The sequence below is a fragment of the Nothobranchius furzeri genome, chromosome 15, assembly GCF_043380555.1.
Source record: "Nothobranchius furzeri strain GRZ-AD chromosome 15, NfurGRZ-RIMD1, whole genome shotgun sequence".
NCBI classification, from domain to species: domain Eukaryota; kingdom Metazoa; phylum Chordata; class Actinopteri; order Cyprinodontiformes; family Nothobranchiidae; genus Nothobranchius; species Nothobranchius furzeri.
Window position 1 is genome coordinate 38,291,320 of NC_091755.1, and position 25,069 is coordinate 38,316,388.

At 42.0% G+C, this 25,069-nt stretch overlaps 2 protein-coding genes and 1 long non-coding RNA gene across 4 annotated transcripts in view; 2 read left to right on the forward strand and 1 right to left on the reverse strand.

The window, feature by feature from the left end:
* Positions 1–968: 968 nt before the first annotated feature.
* LOC139063399 (uncharacterized) lies at positions 969–2,473 on the forward strand. The gene is made up of 2 exons (XR_011516761.1): positions 969–1,104; positions 1,201–2,473. It is a non-coding gene; the product is annotated as an uncharacterized lncRNA (long non-coding RNA).
* A 1,103-nt stretch (positions 2,474–3,576) lies between these two features.
* LOC139063398 (CMRF35-like molecule 2) lies at positions 3,577–8,845 on the reverse strand. The gene is made up of 3 exons (XM_070545214.1): positions 8,751–8,845; positions 8,034–8,366; positions 3,577–4,630 (listed from the first exon to the last, which is right to left on the reverse strand). Exons 1-3 carry the CDS (start codon positions 8,782–8,784, stop codon positions 4,245–4,247), a joined length of 753 nt encoding a protein of 250 aa, XP_070401315.1. The 5' UTR covers positions 8,785–8,845; the 3' UTR covers positions 3,577–4,244.
* Positions 8,846–12,723: 3,878 nt separating this feature from the next.
* Positions 12,724–25,069, forward strand: part of ptpn22 (protein tyrosine phosphatase non-receptor type 22) — a 30,991-nt gene continuing 18,645 nt past the window's right edge. For both annotated transcript variants that reach the window (XM_054745715.2, XM_015967092.3), the window contains exons 1-2: positions 12,724–12,960; positions 20,733–20,841. In XM_054745715.2, the coding sequence (XP_054601690.2) occupies positions 12,859–12,960; positions 20,733–20,841 (211 nt within the window). In that variant the 5' untranslated portion in view covers positions 12,724–12,858. The remainder of the gene's footprint in view (positions 12,961–20,732; positions 20,842–25,069) is intronic.

Here is a 25,069-nt window from a genome sequence, read left to right on the forward strand (position 1 = left end):
CTGCAATAAATAAACAGGATAGTTAGTGGTGACTGGGGTGTTTTCTTCTGCTTGTAGAGTTGTTTTATTTATTATTATGTGAACTTGATCAACATGTGTTTGTTGTTGTTCAGGCAGGCCACAGGCTGCAGCGAGCATTTAACAAATCCTAGTTTGAATCAATAAAAAACGATTCAAGGAATTTATTCGAACCATTTGAATATTCGTTTCAATATTTCAGCCCTATTAGCTCTGTTAGCAACTAGTTGACCGGATTTAACCGTTAAAATCCCAGTTAACTGGTTCAAAAAATTGAAAACATTCATCATGAGGGCGACCATACCTTTATTTTTCTCCTCTTTTTTTCTTTTTTATTCCTGAATCGGGCACCTGTTGGTTTTAGCCTTTTTATGTTCATCTCTTCTGTTTGGCTCTTGACTCAATAAGTTTCCTTTTGTCAGGACTAAACAATTTGACCTTGATGGGGGGGGTGACCACAAAATCGTTTTGTTTTTCCTTTTTTTATTCGGCCATTTCACACAATTCAGAAACACCTGAAAGAATGATAGGCCTGTGTTTATGATATTATGAATGAAATGTGGAAGAACATCAAGATGTGATCGACTTTAGCCATGTTGATACAGTTGATTCAGCCCCTACCCGCTCATTTCATTTGGACCCACCCAGAGGTGAATTCCCCCGCCGCACCCCTCCCCTTCCTCTTCTTCATACACACACGGTGCACGGAGCGCCTGCAGCTGCAGGGGGCGCCAACTTGCTGTTTCCAATCCAGACACTGTCATATGACAGATAATAGAAAACCTCGGTGCGGCGCAGATTTCCTTTTTTTTTTTTTTTTTTTTTACTCAGCGCTTGTGCGCCCCTTTTGTGTCATGAAAAAATGCCGCCCCGGGCAACTGCCCTGTCTGCCCGTGCCTAAAACCGCTACTGCTGTGCAGCACGCAGATACAGAAAGCAAAGACTGAGTGGTTAGAGAGAGAGAGAGAGAGAGAGAAAAAAACAACGGTCGAGGCCGTGAAGAACCCTGATTTGGGTGCCGCATAGATAGAGGGAGAGGCGGACTTGACTCCTTCTAATAAGAGCTAGGAACTTGGAACCAACGCGGTGAGTAAAGAAAAAAGAAGAGAAAAAGCTAACGATGCAACTTAAAAAAAAAAAAGGAAACTTAAATAGCTTATCAAATTAATTCCATTCTTATAGATTTGTGTGGAGACGACAGAGTGAACCAATCCTCTGTAGGAGGGAACCGTTGGAGCGCGTTGGTGAGTGAATGAGATTAAATTCAGTAAATTATTAAATTCAAAAAGCTAATTACAGCAACCGAGGTGACAGCAGTGGGCTGCTAGACGTTAGATCCCAGGAGTTAACATCTCAAACTACCAGTTAACGGTGGTAGGGCATATAGGAGTTAACGGCTCAAACCGCCAGTTAACGGCGGTAGGGCATATGGGATTCCCAGGAGTTAACGGCTCAAACCGCCAGTTAATGGTGGTACGGCCTAGATGTACAAGGTCCTCAGGGGCGTTATAGCTAACGCCATAGAATTAGCAATGCGTCCCTTAACCAAACATTTAATAATAAAAAAAAATAGATAAATAAAAATAAATAAAAGCTAACTGATTAGGGAGGAATTATTTTACAAAGGTGGACCAAAGGACCAGAATTTATATTTTGTTGAATTTTGTTATAGAACATTTTATTTATTTATTTATTTATTTATTTATTTATTTATTTATTTATTTATTTATTTATTGTGTTACAGATATACAAGGTGTCACAATGCTGTATAGAAACACAACTAAATGTATCCTTGTTGTCATGAATGTATTTCTTGTTGAATAGTGTAGAGTAATAGAATCTAACTGAGCCTATTGAGCTGAACAATTGTTGTCATATGTAATTATATTTCCAGAGCTACTGAGAATTATTTTAATAGACAATCAAATTGATGTTATGTTAGTTGAACTGTGAACCCAAACATGATTGGCTATGCCAATAGAGTGAAGCATTTGTTTAAGTCTGTAAGACTTTATGCTGTGATGTGACGAGAAGGGTCGATGCCAACTCGCTAACAGTCCTGTTGTTTACAGGCTGGGTTTTTTTTTTCCTTGGGTTTGATCCCGACTCCTATGATCACTCACTTGGAACGAGAACTGGATTTCTTCCTGACGAGGGAGATGGCGAGCCTTAACCACTGAACGAACCAGGACATCTCAAGTAACTGAAGAGCAGACTGCTCTCTTCTGTGAACAATCTCAACGGTGCGGTAGGAAAAAATCGCACCACCGGACTCTGACTTTCACCCCAAGCGTGGGGATTTGACTTGACGCCGGCTGACTTGTGACTCATATGATCAAATCTCATACCGAGCAATTTACTATTGTCGATTGTTTTCATCTGTTTTTGTGTGTTATCTTTATGTGTTATATTTCCCATTATTATTAAAATTTAGTATATAAACCGTTTCATGCTATACCCGTGACTCCAGTCATTCTTAAACAACCTCCAATTCTCCCCGAACCTAATTATTGGCCCATTTGTTTATTTTTTCTTTTAATTATCTTATTGTATCCTGTAATCCGGTTACACATGCATTTTCTGCTCCGTTACCAAACCCCTCCGCTTTGATGTCACCGTGTCCAAGCGACATTGTTCCAGAGGTCTTCCAGTTTATTTAAATGTCACTTTGGAAACCCGCCATGCTGTCATTTCCTTTCAGAGAGAACAACACCCCTTCCTCACAAGCCACAGCTAACCTGCTGACTGGAACAGCAGCCTTTTAAAGTTTCATGCATTGTTCCACAGTCTGATGTAAGCGGGCTGGAAACAATCACTTCAAATAGATCCACTCCTGCTTACACACACCTGGATGCTCCAGATAAACTGCTCAAACTCCTGCTTCTATGAGGGTGGTAGTGGTGGTGTGTGTGTGTTTGTGTGTGTGTGTGTGTGTGTGTGTGTGTGTGTGTTGGGGGGGGGGGGGGCTATTTGCGGCTGAAAGCAACCCCTCTCGTTCATGAACGCGCTCCTCTAGCTGGCAAAACAGAGCTAAGACACATTATATTACAGTTATGCTCATATTCTGTTGTTTTCATGTATTCATATTTGAAAGACTCACTTGCCCATGAGTAAGGTCACAACTCTGCATCAACCGAGGTGCGTCATTAAACACACGAGCACGCACTGTGAATGACATCTGTATTGAGCAATAGTCTAATGCTATTGGTTAGTGCTGACTGGCGCCCAGTTCATATTGCATGGAGCTGTATGGGACGGGGGCGGGCTCAGCAAAAGAGAAAAAAAGGTGTATTTCATACATTATGGTACATGATAAGACAATATGTATTTCTAAAAAATCATCCATAATTCCTGAAAGGTGAAAACACCAGATAGCAGCTTTATGGACTTGCTGAAAACATAATAATAATAATAATAATAATAATAATAATAATAATAATAATAATAACAACAACAACAACAACAATAATAACAATAACATTAATAATGTTTATGTTTATGTATTTAGCATACGCTTTTGTCCAAAGCGACTTACAGGTGATAAATAATAAGATACAATAATAATAATAATAATAATAATAATAATAATAACAATAATAATAATAATAATAATAATAATAATAGCAACCAAAATGTTTAATTCATGAATAAAATTCTGCCTAATGAGTGGCTGGCCAGTCTGAAACTCACACTTGCTGAGAGCAAATGCCCTCCAGCAATGAAGTAAACTTACAGAATCATAATTTCAACAAAATAAAATAAACATTTTATTTGGTCAAAATCTTCTTTGGCAGGTCAGAAAGGCAAAGCGGCATCGTCTCTAAATTCCAGAATTAGTGCATCACTTTTTTATGTTCTGATACATTAAAACCTTATTACTGAGACCCTTATTTTCTTTCAAGAGCAATTTGCTGTATAGATCTTTCTCTGACTCATATAAGCCACGTCACAATCACTGGGTGGGTGCCATCGTTCTGTTCAGCATAAAAATGAGGTGAAATTTTCCACAGGAGCCTATGGACCAAAGGAGGAATGACACAAGAGCTGTGAGTCAGTTAGGAACAAGAGGAAGTCAGAGCCCAGAGCCACAAAACATGAGTCCGTCGTAGCTGCTCTTCCTGCTTTCTCCACTGATAAACTAGACATGTTTGATGCTGATGCTTTCATATCATCACACCTCAGCATCACTAAAAACCCAGAGTGAACTCTCCAAAAGGCATCACGCCTCAGCCACAGTCATCACTGTGGTACCATGAAGCCAGAGGTTTGATGAGTCCTAAAAAGCATCTCTCACCTGGGATGTTAACAGCATAGATGCAGTTGCCATTTGCAGACACCAGGACTTGCACAGACAGGACGTCGCTCTGCTCGCTGCCCACGCTGTTGCTGGCAGAACAGAAGTAATCTGTGCTGCTGGTCACCGTGCTGCAGTGTAGGCTCAAATATGGAGAATGACAATGCAGGACGTCCTCATGGAGAACACGCTGATACCAGGCATAGGAAATGTCTGTGCCTTTTGTAGATTCACAGCGCACAATTACTGATTCTCCCCAACACGTCTGTCTGTCCACCAGGGAGGTCAAGGGCCAAAGTCTGGGTTTGGAGACTGGAACTGGCACAAAGACATGAGACGTCAGCAAAGAAGCTCTTGACAATAAGCAATGCTGTCTTGCACTTTTTTGCAAAAGCATTTGATACTGTAGACTATTCAATCTTGATTGATCGACTTGTAGAAATTGGCTTTTCTAACCAGGCTGTAGGATGGTTCAAAAATTACTTATCAAACAGGACCCAAGTTGTACCTCTAGATGGTGCTGTTTCTGAGGAACTTCAGTTAGATAAGGGAGTCCCACAGGGATCAATTCTTGGTCCATTACTTTTCACCCTCTACATAAATAACATTGGTCTAAGTATTCATAATGCTAAATTACATCTTTATGCAGATGATACAGTTATTTATTGTTCTGCCCCCAAATTCTTTTTTTTTAACCGTGTCCTGTCTGGCTGTGAAGCAAACAGAATTGATGTCTGAATGCTGGTAACAAGCCTTACAGATTTACTCTCAGGTGGAGCATCAAAGTATCTGCTTTTAATGTCACGCCTGATACTTAAAACTTTATTGTTGTAGTTTTTGAATGCTTTGTAATTCCAACCAGACACGGAGACAGAGGTGAAAGAGAAAGGAAAAGAAAAAGTGGGGAGATGGGGGGGGGGGGTCCACAAAAATAAACAATAATGAACAAGAATCTGCTTCTAGACCTGCAGAAAGAGAAAGAATATAAAAAAATGGGACACACAACAATACATCGGGAGCAAGCTATCACTGCATCAGCCTGATGTTGAAATATAAAATCAACATTGTTTAACTGAACAATCACACGATAATAAATCACAGTGCATTTAGTGGCAATGACAGCCTTAAGACATGTGTTGAACGTGCAAAAGCCCATACTTATGAGAGCACCATGTGAGCACCTGTGTGTGTACACGCGCTTGTTTATGTAAGGTTTCTCTATAGGAGCGTCTAATAGAGAGTGTGAGGGACCACAGATCTGCCCCCAAAGATGTGTAGGAGACGGGGGGAGCTCCAAGTCCCAGAGATCCAGGCACTGCCCCAGAACACAGGAACCCCAAGGAGACTGCAACCAGAAAGGCCCCCGCCCCCCTCGAGAGGCACAGAGGACCGCCCCCGATCTGCCCCAAATTCTACAAAGGCATTTCAGGATCTCAATCAGCATTTGAACAAGTGTAAGAACAATTGTGCTTTTTGTGGCTTTTACTAAATGCTGATAAAACTAAACTTATGTTTTTCTCTTAGTCGAAAAGACAAACAGAGAATAGGTCAATTTCTACTGGTCTGGGTCATCAGATTGAACTAGTTTCTAGTTTTAAGTATCAAGGTTCCTTAATTGACGATAAGTTGTCTTTTAAGCATCATATCCAGTAATTAACCAAAAAGTTGAGATTTTTATTAGGATTTTATTACAGAAATAAATCTTGCTTTTCTTTTACGGTAAAAAAGAAGTTAGTAGAATCAACATTTATGTCTGTAATAGACTATGGAAACATCTTGTACATGAATGCCCCTGTGCACTGTTTGAGCATGTTGGACAGTGTGTATCATAGTGCCTTGCGCTTTATCCATGATGTAATTTTCACTTTAGAAGTGGGGGGGGGACACGGGGGTGTGGGGTGTGTGCGTGTGTGTGTGTGTGTGTGGGGGGGGGGGGGGGATTCTTTACAGTATACTCTAATGGGAAACAGGCTTTTCCGCTTGGTCCTAGAGCTCAACCAGTGTCAATTTAATATAGCGTAATATTGTTTTTGGATGGTTAAAAAGTGCAGGGGTCAAAACTTGACTTTGGAAAAAGTGGGGGGGACATGTACCCCTTGTCCCCCCCCCCCAAAATTACGTCCATGCGCTTTATAACAAACTGTCGGCCTCTTACCCATCACTGCTTGTTATATTCAAAAGTGAATTGGTCTTCATTGTGGGTACGTCGACACATGCCTTGGTATGTTTTTATTCATAAAGCTGTATGTGGATATTTGCCTTTTTGTTTATCACGTCTTTTATCAAGAAAGCGGAATCAGCTCAGCCTCCACTCAAGTGAACTTTTGCAATTTGTTGTTTCTAAGGTTCGCACAGAGCTGGGAAAGACGGCTTTTAGCTTTGCTGCTCCATCTACATGGAATTCACTACAGAAAGATCTAAAAATAAAGGGTTTGGTTTCCTTGAGTGGATTTAAGACTCTGATTAGGTCAGTGGAATCCAGACTATCAGTGTGTTCATGTTTTAATTGAGTTTATGTGGAAATGTATTTAAATGTGAATGCATTAATGTTGTAACTTGTGCTGCTGCTCTGTCTGTCTTGGCCAGGTCTCCCTTGCAAAAGAGATCTTGGATCTCAATGGGACCAACCTGGTTAAATAAAGGCAAAATAAAAAAAATAAAAAAAGAAATGTCACCTGCTCTTCAGTTTTGGAGTAATACACTCACCGGCCACTTTGATAAGTATACCAGATCAGAAGTATTTCCAGTCACATGGAAGCCTCTCAGTTCATTTAGTCATCTAGACAGGGTGGAGATTATTGCTGAAGCTCAAATTGAGCCTCAGAGTGGAGAAGAAACTGGACTTAAGTGACCCCAGCATAGGTGCCTGATGGGATTTTAACCCACAACCAGTAGGTATGTGGATGAAGATATCTTGTTGAGGTCAGAGGAGAATGGTCAGACTGGTTGTAGATGATTGAAAGACAGCAGCAGTTCAGAAAAGACCTGGTTTATACCAAGCATCTGAGAGCCCCAGCAGCTGCTCCAGATGGACTCCAGCAGCAGAAGAACACACCAGGTGACTCTCTTGTCAGCAAAGAACAGGAAACTGAAGCTGCAATTCACACCGGATCACCAGAACTGGACCAGAAGACACTGAACAACCTTTTCTGGTCTGCTGAGTCTGGATTTCAGGTGCAACATGCAGATGGTCGGGTCAGAATTTGGTGTCACCAACATGAAAGCATGGATCCATCCTGCCTTGTATCAAAGCTTCAGGTGGTGTGTGTGTGTGTGTGTGTGTGTGTGTGTGTGCATGCGTGTGTGAACCTTAACCACCACAGCCTACCTGAGTCTTGTTGCTGACCATGTGCGTCCTTTTATGACCACATGGACCCATCTTCTGATGCTATTTCCAGCAGAATCGTGCACCGTGTCACTAAGCTCAGATCCTCTCTACCTGGTTTCTAGAACGTGACCATGAGTTCTCTGGACTCCCAACAATCTCCACAGTCACCAGATCTCAGTCCAGTCCACAACATTTGGGATATGGTGGAACAGGAGGTTCTCATCATGGATCAAGCTGATGCTGCCATGCCAGTATGGACCAGAACCTCTGAGGAGCATTTCCAATACATTGTGGAAATACATGAAACTTAAGATGGTTAGGAAGTGAACCGGTGTGCCTACCCAGTAGTAGAGGTATACTTAGTAAAGTGGCCAAGATAACGTGTCTTCTTACCTTTAGTAACCTTCAGAGTGACTGAAGTCATGATGTCAGCATATATTTTATCAATTCCAATCCAGTACTCTCCACTGTCCTTAGCCTGGAGCTGTGTGACCTTCACAAACAAACCTCTTCTTCTGGCATCAACAATGTGAGACCTGTGTGTGTAGGAACCTTTGGTAACACCGTCTGAATCCAGTAAAACCTCACAGGTTCTCCTGGAGGAGCCTCTGCACCAGTACTTTTTACTCAGCAGGTACCTGCTGGTGTCGTACTGACAGGCAATCGTAAACTCTCCTCCTACATGAGCTGTGATCTGGCTTTTATCACACCAGAGCTGAAGGCTTCCTGTAAAACGAGACAGATCAGAGACAGAACATCGGAGAACTCTGGTTTTAGGCCGCTTTGGTAGATTGGATACTTTGAAACGGATTTTGTTTTACAAAACAGTTTAAAATAAACAGTTTTGAAAGCATCATTAAAGAAATAACTTGTTGATTCTCTACGCTAACGTCTTTAAACCAGCTTTAATCAGTCATATTTCCTTTAACAACATCGGTCCACCAGCAGCCATTCGTTCTCATCAGCTAACCTGTGTGCAGACTGTCCGGAAAGAGAAACTTACATCTAAAAAAAAACATTCTATAAATAGACCTTTGTGTTTACATCAGACAGAAATGAGTTAATAATTAAAATGTGGAAAAGAAAAACACAAATTAATGGCTTACTCACTCTGAAACAGCAAAAACAGACAAAGTATTTCCATGTTGTGTCAGATCTGAGGTCTGAAAAGGGCAGAGGTGGACCGCTGAGGTTTTATCTTCCTGTACATGAGTCATTGACACGAAGGTTTTAGAAGGCGGCTCTTCCTCTGACGAGCTTCTAAAGTCATGCAGTTCTTTCCTCTGCTATGCTGATCCACTGACTAGCACCTGGAACAGCATCACTGTCCGTGTTTGGATCTACCTCCATCACATAACAAATGAAATATTTTTTAGAGTTCAAAAAGCACATCTAATATTCTTGTTGATTCGTGGAGTTCTGACCGTCTCTGGTGAACATTCAAATGTTCCATTCCTCTGTGTTTAGGTGTAATTAGTCATCTAAGGCTTTTTAAAAACACTATTGGAGAGCATGCACCACGTTTTCTAACGGGCCCATTCTGATGCTTCCAGGTGGAGATGTGGGTTGGTCCAGCTCTCATCTTCCCACCCACACGTGGAGATCCTGGACTCCAGCTGTGGTCAAAGTCATCACCACTTCAACGAGCAGAGGTTTCTATTTTCTGGCAGGCCGAAATAGCTTAAGTCCTTCACTGGTACGTTTATAACAGTAGCCTGCCCTCTCTCCATCTCAGCCAAGCAGAAAGACACGTCTTCTCTCCTCCTTATGCTGCAGTCGTCTCTTGATTCCACTACCATCCCTCATGGCTGGGATGATGTTTGTGGAATTGTAATCATCCATCTTCTTCTGCATCAAGTGGTGTTTAAACCAAAAACTCATAATAAGGTCTCAGCTGACCTTATGAACTTCTTCAGCGCCTACTCTGGACCATCCAGATGGTCGTTGGTAACCTTCAGACGGGCCTGGACATGAGCTGGTGTGATCTAGTGATGTGTCGGTCGCGAACGAACCGGCTCTAAGAGCCGGCTCTTTGAAGTGAACAACGGGAGCCGGTTCATCATTGGGAGCCGCACCCCCCCCCCCCCGCTTTGGTGAAAGCTGCAGGCGATTGGTCAACATGTGTAACTGCGTGTCCAGACTGTCCACACACAGAGCAGTAGGGGCGGGGAAGAGGGAGGATCAGACTCCGACACACAGCAGAGCACATGTGCGTGGAGGGAGACGAGAGGGAATGAGGAGGAGGAAAAGGGCGAGCAAGAGGGAGGAGAGTGTGACGAAGACGGTGAGAAAATGAGCGCCAGCAGTCGGAAAGTGGAGATTTCTTAAAGTGTTCAGTTATTAACTCATTCACTGCCATTGGCGACTAACGTCATCATTTGCATTTTTTTACTGTTTGTTGGAACGAGCCCCCGCGCTGAGAGAACAAACATCTCAGCCCTGAAGCTGATCTTCATCCGCATGCGTCACACGTCACATGATCAGGAAGCAGACCATCCATGTGTTTGGAGATCGTTTTGGGCCGTTCCTGTAAAAAAAGTGAGGCGCGAACCGGAAAAGCATCTGCCGATCACAATTCGACAACGGATTATGAAAGAACGGATAACGCTCGAAACACGCGGCTTCTTTTGTTTTGGTTGTTTTGGCATCGACATCATGCTAGCGCGCAACGTTCTGTGACTCTTAAAAAAACAGTAAAAACGGTGAGAAACGCTGGCAGCGAAGGCCGTTAGTGATCAGGAAACGACTGGCAGTGAATGAGTTAAATCCACAGAAATGATAAATATTTGATATATTGTATTTGTTTATATTAGTAAATCATTTTACATATAGTTTTGCATTATTTTGGTTGTAAATGTACTCTACGCAACAAAAAATCTGAGGAGCCACTTGGGAGCCGAAAGAGCCGGCTCTCTAAAAAGAGCTGGAATTCCCATCACTAGTGTGATCAAGGGGACTTGCATGCATTGCAGGAGTTTAATCGTGTCCTACCCCGTGGCTCTGGGCTGTTTTCTCAACTTTCTCATCATTCCTTTTCCATGAGGAGGGGTTTTGAGTGGAGCTCCAGTCTGAGGGACATGAAGGAGTTTTTTGGGGAATTGGCAGATCGTTTTTAGTTCTGATACACTGAATCCTACTGATGGGCTGTACAAAGAGTGTATTGCTAATTTCCTACTCTTGTACCATTGTACTTGCTTTTACACAACAGGATGAAATTAATCAGCCAGCTAGCTCTACAGATCGTTACTTTATCAAATTAAAATAAATAGAACAGATTTTTTTTAAAGTAAAGTCACGCAAAGTACAAAAAAAACAGTAAAAATGAGAAGTTTGATACAATATAAATATCACAGTTTAATGCAGCTCTACTTTTCCTTTCGCCAACTTAAGTCTATGAAGTAACTTATTTTCAGAATGAATTTGATTCCAGTTGGGAAAGCGTTGCAGAGTCTGCAGCCGTTGATGGGAAAGGCAGACTGATCAAATGACATTTTCCATGTAAGTGGGAAAAGTTTATTTATCACACAAAGAAAAATCACAAAATGCTTAAATGTGATCATTTATGATTTCCATTCACCGTGTTTCTGGTTAAACAGGAAAAAACCAACATACCAGGATTAAACAGAAGGGCCTGACCAGTGGGGAATGAACTGGGAACTGTGGAAAGTGAGAACAGGTGAGCAGATAGACTGATTAGAAGCAGGTGGCGTGCAGGGTGAAAGGGTTACTGGGTAGCTGAATGAAACAACAACAGTCCAGCAGACAATGATCAAAAGTCATTGATTATTTTAATAATAGTCAGGCATCAGTTACCATATAAAAGCAGGGGTTCAGCCGTTTCCTGGTCTGGAGCGTACAGGTGTGTGTAAACACAAGAGAAACAGCCATCGCTGTCCATCAACCTGGAAGGAGGTGATTTTTAACCATTTCAGGTCAATCACTCTTCCATGAGAAGGGTTATTTATAGCATTTTACTTAACCTTAAACTAATATATTGGGTTAATCCTAGCCAGTATTACCTTAACTAGTTATTTTAGTCATGACCTAATAAAATATCTCAGATTTGAATCTTTTTTTTATTACTTTAATCAAAACTGATACTTATAGTTGTGGCATCTAGCACAACTCATTGATTACAGCTTTGCTGAGGTTTAGAAAGACTATTGCTTAAGTTTTCTACTGAGCCACTAGAGGTCAGTGTGCTGCAGAGAGTAAAGAACACCTGTTGTAGGAACAGCTTCATGACATCACCTCTGACAGACCTGAGTCTAGTTGGACAGTGATGGAGGCATGTGCAGCTTAATCAAACCTCAGGAAAGGTCCGTCATAGAGCTCTTCTAGTTGCCCTTTAAAGCTTTCTTCATGAAATTATAATCTAGTCTATAGCTGTTAAAGCGGAACTGTTTAAAGCATTTCGTACCCCAGCATGAGGAAACTTACGGTTGCACATAATGACGGGTTGAGGATGATGCTTAGAAGGCCAGGATGGTGCAGTGTGTACCTGCAAGCCCTGCAGCATGACAGAATCTCATGTATAGATGTGTGTGTAGGTCACTGGAGTCTACAAACAGCATGATCCTGTCTCCGGCAAACCTCACACAGAGCATAACTCCAATATGTGGAATTATTGAAGCCTTTACCTTTATGTGACCCTGTAACAGCATGCCTTTATTTTTTAATTATTCTATGGACCTTTATGTGTCTTTGATAAAGTGATCGATCGATTGATAGTCCCTACAATCATCTACAGGAAATAAACTCTGAGAAGTCAAATACAAATGAATCTCAAGCATGAGTTTTGCAGGTTTGCTAAATTTCCAGGGTTGTCTCTACCTCTTTGTGACACTTTACCCTCCTCTACTAAAGGAACTGGTCCAACAGGTTCTTCAGCCTGCTCTGCACTTATGGAGGATCAGCTGTTTTCATGCATACAAGAGTGGCTCGCTTGGTTTCTATCTCTTCAGAGCAGCACCTGGGCAGCGTTAGGACCCAGGGGGCGCAGCAGAGTTTTAATCTGTCCTCAGAACCTTTAAACTGATTTTTGCTTCCTGTATGACAGTTCATTTGTTCCGCCACACCAGTTCCTTGATGTGATAAAGAGAAGTAAGCAGCAGCGAGAAGTGCCACAACACTCGACCTCTGTGGTCCAAGGACAGGGACGTGTGTGATTTGACATGCCTGTGAGAGGATTCCCACCCTAGGCAGCACACAGCCAACCATGGAGCAGCAAGCCTGGATTCTGAGGAGCATCCTGACCCAGCTGGAGGGCCAGGAGGCTGCAGGGGAGGAGGACCCAAACAATATTGCTGTTGAGTTTCTGGTGAGTTGTCTGTAATCACGTAAACGTAAGTTTAACGTTTTTTTTAGATTATTTTCTTTACCATAAAACAATCTAACTAGAACCTAGAGATCACCATGGTCAAAGTAAAAATGAAAGTCCAGTTTTCTAAAATGTTCTCGAGTCCCCAACCCAACCCCTACCCCATACGAACATGTCATACTTCCTCTTACACCGTTTACAGTCACTGAAAGCACGCTGACCAGAACGATCAAACACATAAAAGCAGCCCAAGCTTGTACACACACACACACACACACACACACACACACACACACACACACACACACACACACACACACACACAGAAAAAGTCACCTCCAAAGGGTTGACGTGGTTTGTCTCCATACAGGTAAAAGTAATTCTGCTTTGAAGGCTAAACTAATAAATTATAGACTCATTCCATGCAAAGCCAGATATATTCAGCTGTTCTTTGTTATAACTGCAATGACTTTGGCTTACAGTTTATGAAAACCCACATCTGGAATGTCAGACACGAGAAAATGGTGGAAAGGATCAATATTCTAGACTCAAAGTGTCACACGCTAATCAGCTAATGAATCCAGAACACCTGCACAGGTTTCCTGAGCCTTTCAGTCTAAGCTGACATAAATGCACTCTTGCATATCCTCATTTTTCCAGTCTCACCTGAAGAGCCACTGCTAATGGAACCCACACATCTGTAACATTTCACCACAAATATCATCATTTTTCAAGAAATGTGCATTATCACTACTACTCGTGTTATTTTGTGCAATAATTATCTTAGTGAGCAATTGCTATATACTCTTGCGTTATATCTTCTGTGCTACTGCTGCTATCCTGCCGTCTCTGAGCCGTTGCACTAATGCACTGAAGCCACCACAGGAAATCTTTATTGCATCACTTCCTTCAAGGACAAAAACTAATCTGTGGCTTTTCAGACACAGATGGTCTGCAAAGCTTTAAACAGCCTCTTGAAGCACCTCTGAACAAGGAGTCACGTAGATCCTCATGAGGGGTCTAGCCATTTTCATCTGGTTTCTGACTCCTGACTGAAATCTCACCATTACTTTTAATCTGAAGGGATTGTTAGGACAAGTTGAAGTGGGTTTCTACTGAAACCGTGTAAATAAGGCCTAGTCCACACATAGCCGGGTTTTTTTAAAAATGAATATCCGCCCCTCCAGAAACTTGCATCCACACCACCTCGTTTTTAAAAGAAACTCTGTCCACACGTACCCGGATAAATACGTTGTTAAGGACATGCCAGACCTGTAGGCGGCAGTACTTCCCCCGTTCTTAACCTCGTCCTTCGTCTGTGGTCTTCCGCAAGGAGCAGTAATTCCGCTTGCAAAAACAAACAAGCAAAAAGCGCTTGGACAATTGATAAAGCGAGCGCAGCTCTGAGGGCATGCATGCTGTCGGCTAGTGTAAACACAGGTCGCACACGTGATGTCAGCATTTTTTGTCGTGGAAAGTGACGTTGCGGACCTTAAAACTCCGGTTTTGTCCGTCCACACGCAGACACCCAAAACGGAGAAAACGCAGATCTTCACTTTGGCCGGAGTTTTTAAAAAGATCCGTTTTCGTGTGAAAAAACTCCGTTTTCGTGTGGATGACAGGCCAAAACGTAGAAAAATATCTACGTTTTGGCAGATCCCCGGCTACGTGTGGACAGGGCCTAAATCAAACCTTACCTGTGGCGGATATCTCTCTGAACAGCCTCAGTTAAGAGCAGGAGAGAGTTTAAATCTAACCAGAAAAGAATACGCAAAAAACCACTGTAAACAGTCAACGTTGCATAGACGTGCAGATCATGTCTTCATTGAGTCTGTCGGTCCAGACCAGGACGTCCAAACTAGGTCTTTGCACAGTGGGACGGTGCATGGCATTTTAAAAGTGTGTGACATGTTGCTATTATAAACCTCTGTGGCATTTTTAATAAGTTGCTTCTTTTACATGGCAGTAATCCTGCAGTAACCTTAACTCTGACTATGCATTAGCCCATCAGTCTGGTTCGAAATAGAGCGAGCCACATGCAATTTGAACTGAGTGCCGTTCAGCATTAGCATCTGCTAACATACAGATGTCACAGAGCCTTTGAGAGGCGTTTGTACAGAGGCTGATGCAGAGTTGCCGATTTTCTCATGGGCAAGTCTTTATATGACAACACAACGTTAGGCTAATACTTGTAAAACAATGTGTTTTAGCTCTGTTAGCCAGCTAGAGCGCCTTCACCAACAAGAGGCATTGCTTCTAGGAAGTAGAGAGAGGGGATTAGGCTACAGTACATATTTTGGCCTCTAGATAGTGTCCTCTGCAACAAACACTCTGGATTTTATCTTCAGTGTTATCAGCGTCTTTCATAATAAAACAGAATAAAATAAATGAGCCACAGAAACAAAGTAAAGGTTGTTCTGGTTTATTTTTTTGTCTTAAATTCTGCAACAGTTTAGATTGCAGAGGAACAGAGTGTCAGAATTAAAGCTAAAATGAACTTCACCATTTTAAATGCAAGTTAAAACTATTATAACCAATTATTTTAAATGCAAAACTGCAGAATAATTCCATGTTTTCTTATGTAAATCAAGGATATTCTATTGCAGATGTTACTCTTTGACCTGCTAAACATCAAGCTCAATCTTTTCCACACTGGTTTAAGGAATGCTCTGTAGAAATGTTCTTTGTAGACTTGGCAAAGATGTTCCCCTTACATAATGACATAATGAAACCAACTGTACAGTATGTTTCATACGATAACGACTATTTATAAAGCATATTTAAACAGCATCTGACCAAAGTGCTTTACACGTTATTTACAAGATAAAGTATAGAAGAAGAAGAAGAAGAAAATATCATTTCTATAGCGCCTCTCAAGATAAAAATCACGAGGCGCTTCACAAAAACAAAAACAAAATGTTAAAATATAAAAAAGCATTTAGAAAATGTTTAAAAATATATAGGCAATTGGGATTTAAAAGAAAAAATGTTAAGAAAGAGAGAGAGAGTGAATAGGAAAGAGGGAAATCAGTGGATCCTGAGGAAGGTGGAATAGGTGGGGAGAGCAGGATAAAGAGAGAGAGGTGAAGAAGGTCATACAAAAGCCAGCTTGAACAAGTGAGTCTTCAGCTGCTTTTTAAAGGAGACCACTGAGTCCACTGATCTCAGGCTCAGGGGGAGAGAGTTCCAGAGTCTGGGGGCCACAGCAGCAAATGATCTGTCACCTTTGACCTTTAGCCTGGTGCTGCACAACCAGTAGGCTTTGATCACTGGACCTCAGGGACCTGCTGGGGGTGTAGGGACTAAGAAGATCACCAATGTAAGATGGTGCTTGTCCATGTAAGGCCCTATAGACCAGAACCAGGATCTTGAAATGAAGAGAGAGTTACAGTAGTCTAAGCATGAGGAGATGAAGGTGTGGAGGACAGTCTCAAGTTCAGAGCGGGACAGAACGGGTCTCAGCTTAGCAATGTTCCTGAGATGGAAGAAGGAAGAGCGAACAAGAGAACTGACATGAAAATCCAGGGTGAGATCTGGGTCAAAGGTCACGCGAAGATTCCTGACAGAAGGTTTGGTGTGAGAAGCAAGCTGACCAAGAGAGTCTCTGACTTTGGGAACCAGCTTGTCTGGGGCACAGATGAGGATCTCAGTCTTATCATCTTTCAGCTGTAGAAAGCTCCCACCATCCAGGTTTTGATAGAGTCTAAGCAGGTGTGTAACAGCTGCAGCTTAGACATCTCATGGGGCTTAAAGGAGATGTACAGTTGGATGTCATCTGCATAAAGATGGTAGGAGATTCCTTTGAAGGAGCTCAGGATGTGCTGAAGAGGAAGCAGATAGAGGAGGAAGAGCAGAGGCCCCAGCACAGAACCTTGTGGGACACCATGGGTATAACATTCACTGATAAGACAAAAACCAGTTAAAAGATGAAATATGAGTAGTAAGAAGTCTAAAACAGTCTAAAACCAAAAGTAAAAGACAAAATCAATATAAACAATTGATGCAGAAAGGGAGATGTTCTTATTTTCACTTTTGTACATTTGCATGATTTTGGAAAGTATATAAATAAAGTTTTCAAAACAAAAAAGGAGGTAAAATAATCTGTTAATCCCTGAAGACATGAGATGCGTTAAAAGTCCCCTGGACCTGAAGGGTTGACTGTTTTCTCATTTCTTGTTTTTGCAAATGAATTTGAGTCCTTTATGAATGAGATTTGCGTCACATTTCAGTTATGTTTGTTGGATTTTGTCACGCTTAATGAAGGATCTGAAGTCTGATTTTTAGCTGACATGAGGATTTGTGGCGTTCTTGATTTGCTTTTAAAGGCCACTAAAGGAAAATGCCATTTAACACCCAGGTGTTCATTTTTGTTTGTCGTGTCTGACTGAGGTGTTGGTGGTCTGTGATCTGTTAAGCAAAAACACTAGCGTGTGGTTCTTCACTGCAGAGCGATAACGAAATAAATCTGCTGCGAGTTTTAAGCACTTTAGGTAGAAGAGTCTGGCTGCAGAGAGAAGCAGAAGGAGTATTTTAAATTATTCAAACATTTGTTTTTTGTTTTAGATGTTTTCTTGTTTTATTAGAACAAGATGTTTTCCTGTGCAGTTATGTTGATCACTAAACACACCTCTCTGAGCTGTCTCAGATTAACTTCCTTAACCCTAAAATAAGCTTTTTCCAGCTGTGACTCCTCGCTAACGTTAACACTCCATAACATCAGAAAGTCTTTACATCCCACTTAGATTATTGTCATTCATCTCATCTTGGTTTAAAAGTATTTATTGGATCTTTTCACATCTCTTTTTCTAGCTGAAGCCCTGAAGGGTAAATGAGGATATCATTTTCTGTTTCTTCTTTTTCTAAAAATGTCAACCCTTATTTTGTAAAACCTGTGACCGGTCAAAGGTGAGTGCAGAATGGAAGAAGATGTTTAAATGACTCTAAGTCTGGTTCTAAAATATGTTTGAAGCTGTTTTAAGGTGAGAAATCAGACCTTAAAAGATCATAAATGGAGTAATTTGTTCTTTTTCCCTAGCTTCTCAGGGCTTCCATACAATTCTGACTGCAAAGAAGCACTAGTCTGTGTGTGACAAACCACTCCAGGCTTCCTAAAACAGCTTTAACTTCTATATTTCATAGCAGTTCATGCCGATGTTTTGTAAACTATGAAATCATCATAACTTTTACATGTCCTGGTTGGATGTTTCACTGCCAGCTAACTATAAACCAATCTCTAAACTCCTTTTCTTAAAGGGGCATTATGGAAGTTTGACAGTCAAAACATGTATAGAAATAATAAATTTCTTCTTCATACATTCTCCTGCAATGCCCTGGTCCTGTAGAATGAGCCCAGGCATTTTTACTGTGATTGCCTGTTTTTCTGTAAAATCACAGAAAAAGACAGATGCTCGGGTCGAGCAGGCTGCTTCATACGCGTTCACACTCAGGCATAGCCTGTAGCGTTTGCTATCCGTAGCTTTAGTCTTTGTCGCTGTTCCTAAGGCCTAGTGACAAAGCTAGCTACATTTCTGAGGACCCTTAGCTACTTTCTGTAGAACTTTCTTCTAGATATTTCCTGCAAATTAGCAACAAAATAGCCATTTTCACTCCAAACCGTTCTTTGAACGTTGTTTCAGCTGTCATCAAGGATATAAAAGTTACAGATACAATAGACACCACTGGTGCTTAGCTCACCTCGTAAAATGTTGGACTCTCATGCAGAAGACCCGGGTTTGATTCTGGATGTGAACATAGTTTATTTAGAGTTTCGTTTTTACACTAATGGTATATATTTTTACAGTAAGATGGCCAAATTTTTATTTGGGACTCGCCGAACGGCATTGAATTCACAGATAAAAAAGATGTGGGTTCAACTTTCATTTTGGAACAATTTTTCAAGCAAGGGAAGGGAATGATCTGAGCATGCAGGAGGACTGACCCATCTTAAACCTTTGTCGGCTGTGCTGAAGAGAAAGGTACAGAACCAAATTATTTAATTAATTAGCTGTGCGTTCTCCTGTCCTCTAGATCACGTCTGAATACACGTGGGGACAGGGCCTTCGCAGTAGCAGGCCCAAAGCTTTGGAATGAGCTTCCCCACGGCATAAGAGCTTCTTCCTCCATGGCGGTTTTTTAAAACAAGGCTGAAAATCTACCTTTATAACCTGGCATTTTCCTCTATTAGTTAATCTTAATGTGTATTTTTCTCTATTTTAGTTTTTTTTTTTCAATTTATATATATATATATATATATATATATATATATATATATATATATATATATATATATATATATATATATATATATATATATATATATATTCTACGTTTGTTTTATGTTTAATGTCCCTGTAAAGCACCTTGGTTGCATATATCATGTCTAGAAGGTGGTTTGACTTGGTTGGTATTCAGTTGTTCTTTGGATTTGGGAAGATTCCAGCCAGTTTCTTTCTGGGTGGTAATTTATCATAGTTCTGATGTGGGAAAAATCTGATGTGAAACTTTAGCACTTTAAAGGTTGTAAATAGCATTTAAATAAACTGCTATGAAATGTTTGAGCTGCTTTACACTCAATGTCTGGTACAATTATTACGAGTCGTATACTCATCTGTTTGATCAGAACTAATGGATTTTTTCCTAAATGAATATCTAACACAAGTTAGATAATGACGGATCTTAAGATTTCCACAAAGTCCACTTTAGAGGATGTGAACTGTCACTTTAATGTTTCAGTATCAGAAACCTCTGAGACAGTCGGGTCTTTGAGAAGGAAATGTGGCCAGAAAAAAAAAACCCCGGAATGATCATGATCGGTGATCACTTACATGTTTGATTAAATCAAATTAAAAAAATTAATAAAAAAGCAGCAGTAGAACTCAGGGGTATGATTAATAGGGAAAGTAAGAGCATGTCCACATACACAATGTAAAGGGAACTCAAGGGATTGGGTCTGAACAGCTGTGTAGCTAAAAACCACTCATCAGTGAGGTAAACCGGGGGAAACAAAGGCTTCAGTTTGCTAGCGAGCATAAAGATTGGACTCTGGAGCAATAGAAGAAGGCCATGTGGTCTGATGAGTCCAGATGAACCCTGTTCGAGAGTGATGGGTGCATCAGGGTAAGAAGAGAGGAAGATGAAGTGATACACCCATCATGCCTAGTGCCTACTGTACAAGCCTGTGGGGGCAGTGCTATGATCTGGGCTTGCTGCAGTTGGTCAGGTCTAGGTTCAGCAACAGGATGTGCTCCAAGAATGAGGTCAGCTGACTACCTGATTATACTGAATGACCAGGTTATTCCAACTTCCCGGATAGCACGGGTATATTCCAAGATGACAATGCCAGGATTCATCGGGCTCAAATAGTGAAAGAGTGATTCAGAGTCCAGACCTGAACCGCAGTGAGAATCTTTGGGATGTGCTGGAGAAGGCTTTGTGCAGCGGTCAGACTCTACCTTCAGCAATGCAACACTGGATGGAAATAAATCTGGTGACATTGCAGAAGAAATGCCACAGTGAATGTGTGCTGTAATCAAAGCTAAAGGAGGTCCAACAAAATATTAGAATGTGTGAGTTGTTTTTTTTTTTTTTTTTTGGGTGATGACTTTTTTTTGGCCAGGCGGTGTATTTACAAACACAATTCATTACAGATGGATTAATGGGAACCACACAACTGAAAGAACATTTCTTTATTTGTAACTCCTTCAGCAGTGTATCTTTATTCTGCTACAGTCAAGTCCATGTTTGACCACATTTTCTTGTGTATGTGTTTTCAGAGGTTGAAAAGTCAGTCATCAATGTATCGCAGTGACAAGACGTTCTCTACTAAGACGGCAGAAATGCAGGAAAACATCAAGAAGAACCGATACAAGGACATTGTTCCCTGTAAGTGAAACGTATTCAAATCCTGGACAGCTGGTGGCTTTTGAGAGAATAGAAACAAGGAAATGGAACTACTGCAGGACTTTTACCTTCATAGAAAAAAGGGGGCGGGTTCATCAGGAAAACAGAAGTCGTCATCTCTTCCAGGGAAAAGTGGTTGTTGAATGTGAAAACATTCTGTTGACGCTAGACCTGGGTGATATGGCAACATTTTCACATCACGGTTTATTGTTTATTATATGGGTTTTATGGTATTTGACGGTATTTTTCACAAGGCCGTGATTACCCAGATTATTTTTATAAGAAAATAATTACAGCACTAGATTGGCCTTAAACAGCCCATTTTACCTTCATGTGCAGAATACCACTTTTTCCATGTCCAGTCACAGGTAGGTAAATGCATAACTAATAAAACAATACTAGCCGTTTAAGCCTTGGAGGTGGAGTGTGCAGATCGAAGCTTGAGACATTCTTGGTATTCCAAGACGTGTTTTCGGCTAAGGTGACGAAGAAGTTGCTGGTATTAGCCCCGCTGGCTGCCACCGTTGCTCGACAGCATTTGCAAGTAATAGTTGTTTGCTCCACGTCCAAATGTTTAAACCCAAAAAACCTCCAAACAACAAATGTGGCTCCTCTTTTTGTCAAGTCAAAGTCATTTATTGTCATTTCTACCACATGTGCAGGACATACAGAGAAACGAAATTGAGTTTCAGCACACACAATTCAAAGATCAGACATACGTGGGTAAGACACATAACAAGAATTGGTGGCTGCGGTCATTCGCAACATGAGTCGCGCTACCTTAATAGATAGATGAAAAGGGTGTTACATGAGGATAAGTGGGGGTAGGTAAAAAAAAGGCATAGCAGAGTTAGCCCCAGCGGGGAGTAACTCTATTATACAAAAAAACTCCTTTCACATGGAAGAACAAACAGCACAGATACAACATCAGAGTCCGATGGGGAGGCGGGGTTGGGCGGGATCCTGAAGCCTCCAATGGGAGCTGCCACTGCGGCGCATCGACCAGCTGCAGACCAACAGGTGGGAGGGAGAGATAAGGACCAGAGAGCACATTGAAGTTTCCCGCAGACGTCTCAATCTGAAGGAAGAGGGTGAAGGTCGGGACACAGCATCTGTCAACATTCCTCCTTTTGTGGGGGTGAGTTGAGGCAGCCTTGAGAGGCTGCTATGGCGTCAGATAAGGATAAACATGACTTTGTTTGGGGCAGGCAGAGATAATTTTCCTCTCCGCCTTGGAGTCTTTAAGTGGTCAGTCATGTCCACCAGTGAAGCCAATTATACGTTCTAAACATCCCCGCATCGTCCGGCGACCCTCTCCGAGATCAAATCCATCTTGCGTACTATCACAGGCAACACCGCGAGGACATTATCCAGCTTGCGGTTCACCTCGAGTAACGTCCCAGTTTGTGAGGTCTCCGCCCGAGCGGCACATTCTGTGGGCACGGGTCGCACTCCAATCGCTCACGTCTTCCCAAATTTCCAGAAAACCAGATATCCTCCCACTCCAATCAGAAGAAATCCAGTGATCATCAGGCCGAACATCCACAAATCTTCCACGTCCTCGATGGACAGCTGAGAGAGGCACACGATTCGCCAGACCTCCCAAGAATCGAGTGCATATCCCGATGCGAATGTCCCCTCGGGACAGGTGGGAGCCCCCTTCTCCGTTCTCATCGTAGAAAAAATTTTGTCAATCACGTTGAATGACCAGTTAATTAAGTCCATATTTCCAAAAAAAAAGTAGTGGTTACAGGATAAATGCAGAGAAGTGCTCTGTAGGCAGACGGGACAAGAGCCTTGGGGAAGCCGATAAGGGAGCTGAGAAAAAAGCGTCTGTACTCTCTGAAGGCTGAGAAGAAAGGAATAAGTTCTTCTGCGTTCAAAGTTTCGATGTCGCAGTGACAGCTCCCGCCAGTTGCCATTCTTGGTTTCACCACGCTGTGGTGTTTGTGTAGTGGTGAAATGAGTCCCCGCTGAAACACTTTCCTACTACGAACGTTCTGTATGTTGTAGAGGCCATTCACTGGTACAGCGGTATGTGAAAATTTCATATCATCACCAAAATAAACACCGGTTTTTGGTATGAACCAGTATACCACCCAAGGTCATTCCATTCTCGCGCTGCTCTGGGTGGCTTCATGTTGGAGTAGCTCTATTAACTACATGTAAGTTTTGCCTTTTTTGGACATGTTTTCTTCTAGCGTCTTAAGAAAAACTGTATTTTTTTGGACCTTTTACTTTTCTGTTTCTGGAGCTGTGAAGCTTAGAGGATTTTTACTGCTATTTTTTTTTTTTTACTTTTTGAGCATTTTATATGATGCATAACCATGGCATCAAGCTGGTTTACAATCGGGAGCAGCTGATTAACATTGGAAAGGCTGAAATAATACCTCAACTGAAGCCACAATTCCCAAATGAGCTAAAACGCAAGAAGCGTGGATGCAGAGCAGGAGCAAAACGGAGACAGAGAAAGAGGAAATTCAAACCATCTCTTCAGTCGATCATAATGGGCAATGTGATATCATTGGCCAACAAGATGGATGAACTCCAAGCCCTTTCAAGGACTCAGCCAGAATATCGGCAGTGCAGTGTTATGTGTTTCACTGAGACGTGGCTGCAGGACCATATCCCCGATTCCAGTGTCTCTCTGCCAGGATTCCTGACTGTACAAACAGACAGATATCTGAAGAGGAGTGGGAAAAGAAAAGGAGGTGGGGTGGCAGTGCTTGTCAACAACAGATGGTGCCATCCATGTCATGTTTCAGTGAAATTTCGTCTCTGCAGCCCAGATATTGAACTCTTGGCAGTAAGTTGTCACCCATATTATTTGCCAAGAGTTCACCAGTGCTGTCTTGGCAACCGTTTATATTCCACCTTCAGCCATAGCTGAAAATGCATGTGATGCCATCAGTTCCGTTGTCGCTAAGCTACAAACCCAGCACCCCAATGCATTTGTGGCTATATCTGGTGATTTTAATCATGCCTCACTCTCTGCTACACTTCCAACATTTCAACAGTTTGTCAGCTGCTCCACCAGAGAAAACAAGACATTGCATACATGCCCAAAACAAGACCTCCTCTGGGACAATCATATCACAATCTTGTTTTTCTCTGCTCACAATACAAGCCACTTGTTCAGAGGCAACCTGTGACAAGAAGAACTGTGAGAAAATGGTCACAGGATGCTGAAGAAGCCCAGCAGGGTTGTTTTGAGACCACAGATTGGATGACTCTCTGCCAAGGATATGAAGAGGACATCAATGCCATGACTGGATGTGTCACTGACTATATAAAATTCTGTGTGGACCACATCAAACCCACCAGAACAGTGAGATGCTTCGATAATAACAACCCCTGGATCATCAGTGAACTGAAGAATCTGCTAAATGAGAAAAAAAGAGCCTTCAAGGAGGGAGACAGGGAATTATTGAGGAGTATACAGAAGCAACTGAAGATCAAGTTCAGAGACAGCAAGGAGGCAAACAGGAAGAAGCTGGAGAACAAACTACAAAGGAACAATATCAGAGATGTCTGGTCAGGGATGAAGAAGATCACAGGCTTCAAGCAGAAGAAGGATTGCATGGACACAGCCAATTAACTGAACAAGTTTTTCAATAGGTTCAGTTCAGGAACAAACCCAGCATCCTCCTCGCCTGTCCCCAGCCAATCAGACATCCCATCCTCCTCTGATCCAACATTTTCCTGTCACACCCCAGCTCTTTTGTCCTCTAACGCAGTCATGGACTCTTCTGGTTCTATAAATCTGTCTTCAACCAAGTCAGGAGATGCTGCTGCCCCAGTTACCTCCCCCTCCCACCTATCTGTCTCTAGAAGTCAGGTGAAGAGGCAGCTGGAGAGACTGAACAGGAACAAGGCTGCAGGTCCAGATGCTGTCAGCCCCAGAGTACTGAAGGCCTGTGCAGAGCAGCTCTGTGGGATTCTGCAGCACCTCTTCAACCTCAGCCTGGCCCAGGAGAAGGTTCCAGTCCTGTGGAAGACATCCTGCCTTGTTCCAGTTCCAAAGAAAACTCGCCCATCATGACTACAGACCGGTTGCCCTGACATCCCACATCATGAAGGTCCTGGAGAGACTCCTGTTGGTCCACCTGAATAAGCAAACTAGAACATATCTGGACCCGCTGCAGTTTGCTTATCACCATGGAGTTGGAGTTGAAGATGCCATCATCCAGCTGCTTCAACCAATCCACTG